We start from the raw sequence: 13,103 nt of genomic DNA, 5'->3' as shown, positions 1-13,103 counted from the left end.
GGACGCTCCTTCAGGGATACTCAAGGGAACATGAACTGGATTTGACAGGGGCTGCTAACCTTGTTTATTCCTGACCCACTCACATCTAAAGCAGAGGCTGGGTGGATGGGGTGGAGTGGGGGGCTAATTTTAAAGCCAAGAAAGAGATCTGTGAGTGTAAAGCCAAGAAAGAGATCTGTGAGTTTGTTTCCTTATTACCTCACTGCTACCTGCAGCCTGAAACACTCTTCTTTCTATCCCATCTTACTGTCCCTATCAAAGCCGGGCTTTGAGAGAAGTCCCAGCAGTGATGGAGTGTAAGTCTTGAAGACAGGAGGGGAGGGGGCGATGCTCAGTCCCCCTCCATTGCAATTTCATCAATTGCATACAATTAATCAATTGCATACAATTGCATCCAGGCTGAATGATGGGGGTGGAGACGCTCCTTCAGGTATACTGGGCCAAGGCCGTTTAGGGCTTTAAAAGCCAGCACCAAGACCTTGAATTAAGACAGAATTAAGATGCACCAGTCTTTTGAAACAGCATTTGAGGTCTTTAGCCATTCTAAGCAGTTCAGACAGATTAATCTATTGCATAGGAATCATATTGGGCAGGAGAAAACAGCATTTTTCAACTTTGGTTCCTCAGGTGTGGTTGGACGGCAACACTGTCATCCTTCATCATTAACCACATTGGCTAGATTTGGCTGTAATCCCAACTTTTACTCACATTTCTGAAAAAATGTAACAAAATATTTCAGACACAGAAATCAGATCAAGGGCCTATTAAATGGGCAAATATTATTTACACATAACTCATAACTTGCTCTATTCACATAATTTTAGTGGACTGCTTGTAGCATTTGCCTGTCTTGCCTTGGGACTTTTATATTATTGTAACAGTGGAACCTTGGTTCTCGAACTTAATCTGTTCTGGGAGTCCGTACGACTCCCGGAACCGTTCAAAAACCAAGGCACGGCTTCCGATTGGCTGCAGGAGCTTCTTGCACTCAACTGGAAGCCGTGACCGAGGTTCGGTTTCCAAAAAACGTTCAAAAACCGGAACACTTACTTCTGGGTTTTTGGCGTTCAGGCGCCAAAACGTCTGAATACCATGGCATTTGAGAACCAAGGTATGACTGTATTATGAATCGTAATCACCTGCCTTTCACCCTAAGGTCCCAAGGCAGGTTACAGCGTCAAAACACAATTGAAAACAACTCGCAATCACAGAAAAAAGGGGGTATCACTGTTCTGCACTGAGGTAGCCCGCCCCATTTTGCCGCCTGAGGCAAAACAGGAAATTGTCTTCCTGCTACAGCCTGGATCTCGTGGTGGCACCCGCGAAGCAGCAACAATGGTAGTAGGTTCTGGCAAGATCACACGAGATCTTGCCGGAAACTGCCCCCACTTCTCCGCTTCTTGGGCAACATATAAAAATTTAATAAAATTAAGAACTGGTTTGGTTTCTTTCTTTACAGTTAATATGTGCAGGAGAGCAGCTCCTTAAGAAGACGGTGGCCGTTCTGGTGTTCAATTCTGGAAGTGGGTGTCTGGCAAAACCTAGAAGAAAATCAAATACGTGTGTTACCTTAATGGGAGTGTACCATTTCCTTTCGGAGGGCAACCTCCGGGCGTGATCTCTCTTTGGCTTGGGTTCCCAGGGCTCAAATTCCTCTTCTGGCAACTTGATGACGGCATTTTTGGGCTTCTCTAGTTTTGCTCCTTCCTCTGTCGATCCTTTGTCACCCCATCTCACCTGATTAAGGTAAAACACAACGGAATGGGATATTCTCTCTTGCAGGTGGGAAATCGGGTTTTTGTGTGTGAGGCGTTTGCGATTCTGACTGGGAAAATAGCCAGATGAATTGTCACAGGTATTGATTTTGCATTTGACTGCCATCTGACCCCACTGTTTTACATTTTCCCCCTCCACAGCTGTATGTGCAAGATAAGAAAACTTCCTCATGCACCTGACAAGGCTTTAGTCCACAAATGTTTTTGCAGTTTCTTTTGTCTTATCATAAGAATCTTCTATTATTTTTCTAACAGCACTACCAATACCCATTGTTAACACTTTTCATAATTTCCCCCCAAGTCATGCATATTATGTTTTTCTCATTTTGAATTTCTATCTCTTTACAGCCTGTAATGCTTTGAAAGAGAATATGATGAAAATGATGTATAGATGGTATATTACACCAGTTATATTAGCTAAAATGTGTAAGACAAATAATAAATGTTGGAAATGTAAAGAAAAAGAAGGAACATTTTATCATATGTGGTGGGAATGTAAAAAAGTAAAGAACTTCTGGGAAATGATATATAATGAGATGAAAAAGATGTTGAAAAATACATTTTTTTAAAAAACCAGAAGCATTTTTACTTGGTGTTATAGGTCAGGACATTAATAGGCAAGATGTTAAATTGTTTTTATATGCAACAACGGCTGCAAGAGTATTGTTAGCCCAGAAATGGAAACAAGAAGAAATTCCGACGAAAGAAGAATGGCAGACGAAAATAATGGACTATGCAGAATTGGACAAAATGACAGGAAGCATTTGAAACCTGCGGGACCAGAGATTTACAGAAGATTGGAAGAAGTATACCAATTATTTGAAGAGCAACTGTAATCAATAAATTACGCTAGTAGGACTACAAGAAGTTTTGTAAGGAGAAATATACAAAGTGTTACAAAGTAGAAAAAGATAGAGATATTGGTTATGAGTTTGAAATGTAATAGGGAAGATAAGAAATGCATACTGAGAGATTAGATTGGAAATTTTTCAGACAGGATTGATGGAAGTCAAAAATTTGAATAAGATGTAAAACTATGTTTAATTACCGTATTTTTCCCTCTATAACACGCAGATTTTTTCTCCTAAAAAGGAAGGGGAAATGTCTGTGTGTGTTATAGAGCGAATGTGTGGTCCCTGGAGCCGAAAAATCAGGCAAAAATCAAATCGCGCTTCACGGAGAAGGGAAACCTGAAAAGAGGAAGCGGCTGCTTTCCTGCATTCTGCCTCAGGGTCTTACTGCCCACCCTCCTCTGTTTCGTTGCTGTGTTTGCTGAAACGGAACAAAGAGCAGGGAAAGCCCCTCCCCTCCAGGCAAGCAGAGGGGAAAGTGTCGTCTCTGTGCTCCGGTACTGCTGGGGGAGAGGGAGAGAGGGGGGGAGGGAGAGAGAGGGGGGGGGCTGGCTTGGGTGGGGGAAAACTTTTGCCTTTCTTTCCTCCCTCCCGTTAAATCCCTCTCCTGCATTCTTAGCCAGCTGCTTCTCTGCACACCCCTCTCATGTCCCTTCTTTGTTTTTCCTTCGCTCCCCAATTAAAATGTGGTTACAAAGCATAGATCCACATGGATCCTCAGGATCTTTGCATTGGGTTACCCCAAATTCACCATCAGATCACATAGCATGTCCATGGCTACAGCCTGCACCAAAAAAATCACGCACCCACTGTTGCCTGGGGCTGCAATGGTGCAAAAATGTGGTTACAAAGCATGGATACACAGGGATTCTCAGGATCTTTGCATTGGGTCACCCCAAATTCACCATCAGATCACATAGCATGTCCATGGCTACAGCCTGCACCAAAAAAATCACGCACCCACTGTTGCCTGGGGCTGCAATGGTGCAAAAATGTGGTTACAAAGCATGGATACACAGGAATTCTCAGGATTTTTGCATTGGGTCACCCTAAATTCACCATCAGATCACATGTCTGTGGCCACAGCATGAAGCACAAAAATGATACATCCACAGTTTCATTCAGAATGTTTTTTCCCTTGTTTTCCTCCTCTAAAAACGAAGTGCGTGTTATGATCAGGTGCGTGTTATAGAGCAAAAAATACGGTACTGTTGAAAACGATATGTTTAAAAAACCAATAAAAATTATATATATAATTTTGAATTTCTATCTCAGATTGAATTTCTATTTATTTTTGGGGGATGGGAGCAGGGGTAGTTTCATTCTATACCATTTATGCCTCTGTACTTCAGTGTTATTTTTTAATTATGAACTTGCATCTGCTTAAAACTGGTTATGTCCTTGAACTTTTAAGAATTACAGTAATCTCATCCTAGTTTCGTTATATGAGGTGCTTTTTTCTTGGGGGGATGCAGGGGTATGCGTACCCCTAAAACATTTTGTGAATCTAATGGGAGAAGAAACTACAATTTTTAAATTTTTTAGTTTCTTCTCTATCACGGTGATTCATCAGTTCTGTTGTTACCCCCGATGGTGGTCTCATTTCCTGCCACAGTGTTTCCTGAGTCTCAGACAGAAGTGAGCGTTTAATGTGTGAAGTAGGAGTTGGAATCTAGGGCTGTGATTTACTTTTCCCGATTTGAACTATAAAGTGGCGATGTTCTTGAGTCAAAATGAGAGTACCCCTAAACATTAAAAAAAACCACACCAAAAAAACCTGGTTACCGTATTTTTCGTCCGATAGGACGCTCCGTCCCATAAGACGCACCTAGTTTTTTGGGGGGGAAATAAAGGAAAAATTTTTTTCCTTTATTTCCCCCCCAAAAGCAGGTCGGGGAAACCGAACCAGGTCGAGGAACAGCGGGATGGCGGCGCTGCGCCTCCCTGCTGTCCCCCGAGCTTGTGGGGCTGGTCGATGTCTGCCCGGCACGAGGGGCGCTCTGCTTCAGGGTGCCCCGCGTGCTGGGCAGCAGACTGCTATCCGCAGCGTGGGGAGCCCTGCGGGGAACTCCTGCAGGGTTCCCCACGCTGCGGATGTCTGTCCGGCGCGCGGGCGCTCTACTTCAGGGTGCCCCGCCCGCCGGCGGCCGGCTGCTATCCACAGAGTGGGGAGCCCTGCGGGGAGCTCCTGCAGGACTCCCCATGCTGCAGATGTCTGTCCGGCGCGCAGGGCGCTCTGCTTCAGGGCGCCCCGCCTGCCGGATGGCAGGCTGCTATCCACAGCTTGGGGAGCCCTGCGGGGAACTCCCGCAGGGCTGCCTAGGCTGCGGATGTGTTCCCGAAGCGCCGGGCGCTCTGCTTTCAGCGCACCTGGCGCTCCGGGAAACAAGCTGCTATCCGCAGCCTAGATATCCCTGCGGGATTTCCCGCAGGGCTGCCTAGGCTGCGGATGTCTTCCTGAAGCATGGAGAGCGAGAGGGGTCGGTGCGCACCGACCCCTCTCGCTCTCCACGCTTCGGCGAAAGCCTGCATTCACTCCATAGGACGCACACACATTTCCCCTTCATTTTTGGAGGGGGAAAATTGCGTCTTATAGGGCGAAAAATACGGTATATGATTTCAGTAGAACTGTGAAACCTGAAAAACCTGTCACTACTGGATTACCTTGGGATTTTCCATGGGTCCAAGTGCAAAATAGTTTGGGGTTTACCCAGAGTGGCCAGGGTGACCCAGTCAGATGGGCAGAGTAAAAATAATAAAATTATTATTATAAAATCATTAGTTTGTGACATGTGGGCCAGGGACGATTTGGAATAACACCAATATTGCTCCACTGAGGCCGTCAGTAGAGAATCTGGCCTGGCCAGGCCTTTGGTCAGGGCTCAGCCTGAATTCTTCTTTTTTTGTATAAGAACCAGTATGAAAGAGGCATTCTCACAGGCCCAATAAGAACAGCGTAAACAGTTGATGAGCATTTACTGTTCCCAACCCTAATCCTGCGGAAAGCCATCTAATTAGATTTTAACTTGATCCCAACATGCTTTTAGGAGGTAATTTAATTATTGTTTGATTTATACCAATGTTATATATTTGATGTTAGCTGTCCTGAGCCCGGTTTCAGCCAGGGTAGGCGGGATACAAATAAAAGTTGTTGTTGTTGTTGTTGTTGTGATTATCATTAATGAATTGCCCATGTTGACACCCATGTATCAGCTTCCCTGGCACTAACAGATGCTTTATTGAAGCCCCCCAATTATGGCGATTTCTGATTTCCTAGACACAAGTACAATTCCAGTCCAAGTCAGGGTTTCTCAAACTTTAAGCTTGGATCGTGCATGTCCTAAACTCATCCTCAACACCGCTCATCATCTGAATGTACATGGTCACGACCAACAAAAGACAAGGAAAAGTGCAAGAATAAACAAGAAGAAGAAGATCTGCAGAAGGGGCATGGAAGAGATTTAAGAGCCTCGGACATAAGACTACCAGATTGATGGACTAGATGGAATGGACAGTAAGGACTGACATAACCCGAGACCAGGAAGAAGGGACGTTGGATGAAAATTGGAAGAAAGTCTATAAAGAATTTTTTTTATTTTGGGAATTAGTGTAAAATTAATGAATATTAGGGAAAATGTTGGAATGAAACTGTCTGGCTTTAGTAGAAATGATATAAGGAGTTATGTATAAATAAGTATTAAGTTTTAAGTTTTAAGGTATTTTACGGTAAGATAAGGTTGAATAAAGTAAAGCAAACTGAATAACAGAATATGGTGAAAGATGGAAAGGATTTGCTGAGTTAATTAATAGGTTAGATTGTCAAGATAAATTATTCAATAATAATTGAAAAAGAGGGAAAGAATTTGCTGAAATAATCAATTAAGCTAGAAAACAAAAAGGGAGGTGTGAGGAGGTCAAGGAAACAAGCAAATGAAAGCTAAGATATGTAATATGGGATTTGTATTTTTCTTTTTTGACGTTGTTGTGTTGTTGTATTGGTTTTATGTAGCTTTTTTATTCTTTTTTTCCTCCTTTTTTCTTTTTTCCTTTTCTTCTCTTTTTTGTAATTTTGAAAATTCTGAATAAATATAATTTTTAAAAAAATATGAATGTGCACGGTCACATGCAAACAGTTTGCTTGTGTATGTGAGGAGTTTTGCAGACGCAGTTAGGAGCCCCACCCAGGCTTCAGAACAAATGCAATACCTCCATTCTTTTGATTCCACCAACACCTCTCCCTCCGTAATAAGATGCATCCACTGTAGGCCACTTTTTCTTTGGAAACCCATCTTCATCATCTGACTCCTGTGGGAAAGATACGGAAAGGGAGAGCGATCTCTGTGTGTATATTCTCAGGAAGTAGCTTGGTCAACAAGCAGGGCATCTGAAATCTCTATTATTGGCTTTGCATGTCTGCATTCATAGCCTGGCAGCAAACAGAAACCTCATTGTTTTCCCAGCTGCAGCTCCTTCCAGGGCATAAAAAAAGAAAGAGAGAGGGGCTCTTTGCCTTTTTAGCTAAGGCTATTTATCTGTAATCAAATACAGAGAGAGCTTCAAAAATCCATTTAGATTCTAAAGCTGTATTGCACGTTATAATCCTAGATATTCTAAAGGGCAATGCATTAATAAAATATGACCTTATTTATTATATACTTTTGAAACTATCCATATTTCTCGCAAACTCCTGTTTATTCATTGCTCCAGTTATACAACTATTATTTTGATCATGGTTTCTTGTGGAAAATGCTACTGCATCTGGAAGCAAATTACCCCTCAGACTTTCCTGGTCTGTCACTGCCAGCTCAAACTCCACTAGTCTGTACAGTGGTACCTTGGGCTACATATGCTTCAGGTTACATACGCTTCAGGTTACAGACTCCGCTAACCCAGAAATAGTGCTTCAGGTTAAGAACTTTGCTTCAGGATGAGAACAGAAATTGGGCTCTGGCGGTGTGGCAGCAGCTAAAGTGGTCTTCAGGTTAAGAACAGTTTCAGGTTAAATACAGACCTCCGGAACAAATTAAGTACTTAACCCGAGGTACCACTGTATTGGGTATTTTTGCACCAATGTGCATCATGTTACACTTATTTACACTGAACAGCGCCTGCACCTGTACATCCACGCTCCCGTTTACACATTTTTAGCGCTGCTGGGACTCCTCTTCCGTTTTAAGTGTGCTAGCTCTGGCGTGGATAACTGGCATGACCCTGCGCCAGCCAAACAGATTCAGCCGGAAAAATGTTGAGTATCTCTAATGTAGATACTAGTTGGAAAAGGCACCTCTTTTCCTTTTCCTTAAAAACAAAAACCTACATTAAGCAAAAGAAAGCTGGCAGCCGAGTGTGACCTCAAATATCCCAAGGAAAAGAAAACAACACCATTCCTGTTTCCTTCTGAGGGACGGGGAAAAAAGAGGGAAGCTCCAATGGTAGATCCGGACCAGGCTTCCTCAACTTCGCCCCTTCAGATGTTTTGAGACTACAATTCCCATCATCCCTGACCACTGGTCCTGCTAGCTAGGGATCATGGGAGTTGTAGTCCAAAAACATCTGGAGGGCCGAGTTTGGGGAAGCCTGAGCTAGACAGCCCTTTCTTTTCCCCATAGAAAGGAAATGGAAACCCTGTTGTTTTCCTTCCCGGAGAACTGGAAGTTTCAGTTTGCAATCGCTGACTTACTGGCTAAATTAATGGGAGACTCTTCTCACTACCTAGCCTGCCCCATTCGTTGCCATTCCCAGAAGCCCCTATGGCAGGGGTAGGCAAGCTAAGGCGTGGGGCCAGATGTGGCCCAATCGCCTTCTCAATCTGGCCCACAGATGGTCCGGGAATCATCATGTTTTTACATGAGTAGAATGTGTGCTTTTATTTAAAATGCCTCTCTGGTTTATCTGTGGGGCCTGCCTGGTGTTTTGACATGAGTAGAATGTGTGCTTTTATTTAAAATGCATCTCTGGGTTATTTGTGGGGCATAGGAATATAATCCAGCCCACCACATGGAGTACAGGATCAGATTTGAGGTGCTGGTTTTTACCTTTAAAGCCCTATACGGCCTAGGACCCTTGTACCTACGGGACCGCCTCTCCTGATATGTCCCACGGAGGACCTTACGGTCTTCAAATAAAAACATCTTGGAGATCCCAAGCCACAGGGAGTTTGGCTGGCCTCAACCAGAGCCAGGGCTTTTTTCGCTGTGGCTCCAATCTGGTGGAACGCTCCTAGTCACAAGAGACTAGGACCCTGCGGAACTTGACATCTTTCCACAGGGACTGCAAGACAGAGCTGTTCCACCAGGCCTTTGGCCAAGGCACAGCCTGACCCCCTCCTTTGGTAATCCTCACAGAACTCTAGCCCAATGGTTGCCATTCATTTGCTTTGAACTGATTTTATAATGAATTGATTTTAGAATGCTGTATTATTTTACTGTTGTTAGCTGCTCTGAGCCCGGCTGCGGCTGGGGAGTGCCAGATATAAATACAATTTTATTTTTTTTATTTTTATTATTATTCCCAATACTGAATGCACAGAAGCAGCATGCCACCCTACCTTGGTGGTGGTGGTGGTGAGAGTCTATGGCAGAGCAAATGCCACATTCTTTGCTCCTGTGTCCCTGCCTGCCTGCTCAGTTCTATATTTTCGACCAACAGTGGCCCTGCAATAGTCAAAAGGGTCGGTGGCACATGCAGCGTGCATAAACAGCAGATTGTGTGTCTACACAGAAGGCACTCAGAGCTGCAGTAAGCCAACTGTTCTTTCACTTTGACCTGGGCAAAAGTTGGAAGTGGACCGCTCTTTCCTTTTATCACCCGTTGACTGCAGTGGCAAGAAATTTCTCACACCATTATGTCATCTTTCCACCTCAAGGAGCCTATTGTCATTCCAGTGTTCTTCCCTAACCTGGCATTGGACCTCAACATACCTTAGACCATGGGTAGGCAACCTAACGCCCGGGGGCCAGATCTGGCCCAATCGCCTTCTAAATCTGGCCTGTGGATGGTCTGGGAATCAGCGTGTTTTTACATGGGTAGAATGTGTCCTTTTATTTAAAATGCATGTCTGGGTTATTTGTGGGGCCTGCCTGGTGTTTTTACATGAGTAGAATGTGTGCTTTTATTTAAAATGCATCTCTGGGTTATTTGTGGGGCATAGGAATATAATCCAGCCCACCACATGGTCTGAGGGACAGTGGACCGCCCCACAGCTGAAAAAGCTTGCTGATCCCTGCCCTACACGAATGATGCTACTTCCAGGGTAACAGTTTGAGTAACAACATACTTACAGGTTCCATTGGGGGTGGCGGTGGCGGTTCTTTGATGACCTGAAACACACACACACACAGGCCTGTCAGTGCCTGCAAGCTTTGTCCCCATCTACATACAACCTTTTCACTCAATGAAACAGTCCGGCTCATCAACTTCATCTCTTCAAATGGTTCGCAAAGGTTGGCTTTACCTGAGCCCTTTAATGTCTTTAGACCAGTGGTGCCTCTCAGATACCATTGGACCACAATCACATATTGTTGAATATGCTGGCAGAAATCCCCCCCAAAATATTAAAGCAACTAGGATTTTACTGTATTGGCCCAAATATAAGCCACACTTTTTTTTCCAAATTCCGACCGTGAAAAATTAAAGTGAGGCTTAAATCCGTGATCTTAAAAAAAAATGGCTTTTATGATATCGCCGTAGGATTTTCTTCTACATTTGCCATTTACGGGTGTGAGTGCCTGTGGAATTTTAAGGGAGTCGCTTATATTCGGGTATTGCCTTTTTTTCTCCCCCCCCCCCCCGAATTTTAAAGGAGCGGCTTATATTCGGGCCAATATGGTATATGCACAGAAATGGAGGGGAAGAATTTTCAACCAAAGAAAAATGGATAATGGACTAAGCAGAACCAACAAAATGGTCAGGAAAACTGAGGGAATCTTATGATGAGTGTTTTGTGGAAGAATGGTTGCCTTTTTCAGACTAGTTAAAGAAATATTATAGTATGATGAACCTGCCAGTAGGATTTGACCTATGAGCAACAAAAGTAATTAGATTATAATATTGTGGTTATGATGCGATAGATAAAAGATGAGGTGTGACAGAAGGGGAGGATAAAACAACTGTTGGGAAACTGTGTACGTGCAGCTACTCAGACAGAGTCAATTAAGGTTTGGCAGACAGCCAGAAGGCAATCTGAAGGAGTAAGTCTGCCTGGTGATAACAGAGACATGGAGACTGCTCCCTGATTGGTGAAGCTCTCTCAAGGGAGTGGTAATTAATGGCCTACTAACTGGAATGAGAGCCAGTAGGAGTTGTAGGTGTTGGAATTGAGAGTCGTATCAGAGATCTGTGTTCTGTTCCTGTAAATAGTCCACTGTATATAATAAACACCTAACTACAAGTTCCTGGCTCCTGCGTCGTCTATCCTGTCTGCAGCCAAGTCGCCAATTGCTTCCGTGGATTCTGCGTTTACTCTGCTAGGTCCTGCAACTAGTCAGAAAGTTGCGAAACACCAAATAGGTTTTACCAATAACAACTCCATGGGAAAAGGGGCAGGAAGCCGACAAAAATGAAAGACAAATTCATGTTGTGACTATACATGTTAAAATATTGAAACTTAATAAAATATAATGGGGTGGGGGGGGGAGGAATATGCTGGCTGGAGCTGATGGATGTTGGGAGTCCCAAAATATCTGCAGCCCCAGAGGTCATCCACTCCTGCTCCAGGCTCAACAGTGCCGTTGCTAAAGCCTGGGAAATGAACCTAAGGTTGGGATTGCTCCACCAATATTCCTTTTTGTTGAGTCGTTTAGTCGTGTCCGATTCTTCGTGACCCCATAGACCAGAGCACACCAGGCACTTCTGTCTTCCACTGCCTCCCGCAGTTTGGTCAAACTCATGTTCGTAGCTTTGAGAAGAAGAAGAAGAAGAAGAAGAAGAAGAAGAAGAAGAAGAAGAAGAAGAGGAGGAGGAGGAGTTTGGATTTGATATCCCGCCTTTCACTCCCCTTCAGGAGTCTCAAAGTGGCTAACATTCTCCTTTCCCTTCCTCCCCCACAACAAACACTCTGTGAGGTGAGTGGGGCTGAGAGACTTCAAGGAAGTGTGACTGGCCCAAGGTCACCCAGCAGCTGCATGTGGAGGAGCGGAGACGCGAACCCGGTTACCCAGGATTACGAAACTACCGCTCTTAACCACTACACCACACTGGCTCTCAACTGTCCAACCATCTCATCCTCTGTCGTCCCCTTCTCCTTGTGCCCTCCATCTTTCCCAACATCAGGGTCTTTTCCAGGGAGTCTTCTCTTCTCATGAGGTGGCCAAAGTATTGGAGCCTCAGCTTCAGGATCTGTCCTTCCAGTGAGCACTCAGGGCTGATTTCCTTCAGAATGGAGAGGTTTGATCTTCTTGCAGTCCATGGGACTCTCAAGAGTCTCCTCCAGCACTATAATTCAAAAGCATCAATTCTTCGGCATCAGCCTTCTTTATGGTCCAGCTCTCACTTCCATACATCACTACTGGGAAAACACCAATATTCCTAGCGAGGGGCAATGGAAAAGCCAGTGTATTCACTGCTGCACTTACAATCCTGCCAACTCCTGCAGGGCAAAGTAAAAGGTAGGAGCTTTTTTCTTTTTCGCTGTACCAGCTCCAAAGATCGGGCAGCCATCCAGCCCACACATCTGTCTTTAACTTGTTGCCACTGGCTGTGCAGCTGTGGTGGGTGTGACTCTTTAAAACACCCCTGGCAAATCAGGGATGATTTGACCAAAATGAAAATGTACCCTGATGTGAAGTTTGCAGAAACCGAGGAAGGACAGGCTACTACCACCGTGAACCAGCCGTGAACGAGTCAGTTATGCTTTCCGCATTTTAGTGTGCTCACATTCTTCTCCCTGTTAAGAAGTATTCTGCTTCTTGGCAATCTCGTTAAACTGTTATTTTACAGTTTTTTTAATGGTATAAGATGGCGCGGATATAATTGGTCTGAGGAAATTAATGCAATCCACTCATATAATTCTACTGGCTTGCTAAATTTAGTTTAACAAGCAGTGGATACTTGAAGATTTTTTAAAAATGTACACAGAAAGTATAAACGCAGGAAATAAAAAGATCGTACAAGGGCAGTCAGCTTGGCTGCTGGCCCAGGTTTCTAGCTGACAATATATGAAACAGCCCTCAGTTGCAGCTGAAATAGGATTGTTTGGCATTCCTTTTCTGAAGAAATAACTTATTGATTTATTTTTTAAAAATATGTTTGCTCCTTAGAAACCAAACCTTGCTTTGTTGTCTGTGGACCACTAATATCTAGTGAATTCTGTCTCTGCCTGAAACGTGGTTTCTGGGCTTTGTATCATTCTGCAAGCTCAGCCGCCACGAATCTTTTTCCAGTGCCCAGAAAAAAAAGCTAGCGTCTTCCAGATGAAAACTCTGCCAGGGGTATCTCGCAAAAGCAGAGCTGAGCAGCAAGGAAGTGACTCATTTTCTAA

The 13,103-nt window shown here is 44.1% G+C and overlaps 1 protein-coding gene across 1 annotated transcript in view; it reads right to left on the bottom strand.

Moving 5' to 3' along the window:
* ANTXRL (ANTXR like) overlaps nucleotides 1-13,103 on the bottom strand; it is a 58,967-nt gene that overhangs the window by 16,834 nt on the left and 29,030 nt on the right. The window contains exons 14-16 of the mRNA XM_083738399.1: nucleotides 9,907-9,945; nucleotides 6,833-6,931; nucleotides 1,570-1,737 (exon numbers count right to left, since the gene is read on the bottom strand). Of these exons, the coding sequence (XP_083594525.1) occupies nucleotides 1,570-1,737; nucleotides 6,833-6,931; nucleotides 9,907-9,945 (306 nt within the window). The remainder of the gene's footprint in view (nucleotides 1-1,569; nucleotides 1,738-6,832; nucleotides 6,932-9,906; nucleotides 9,946-13,103) is intronic.

The sequence above is a fragment of the Podarcis gaigeae genome (assembly GCF_964106915.1).
Source record: "Podarcis gaigeae genome assembly, chromosome: 5".
NCBI classification, from domain to species: Eukaryota; Metazoa; Chordata; class Lepidosauria; order Squamata; family Lacertidae; genus Podarcis; species Podarcis gaigeae.
The sequence above is the reverse complement of the archived record's forward strand: the minus strand, read 5'-3'. Positions and strand labels throughout refer to the sequence as shown.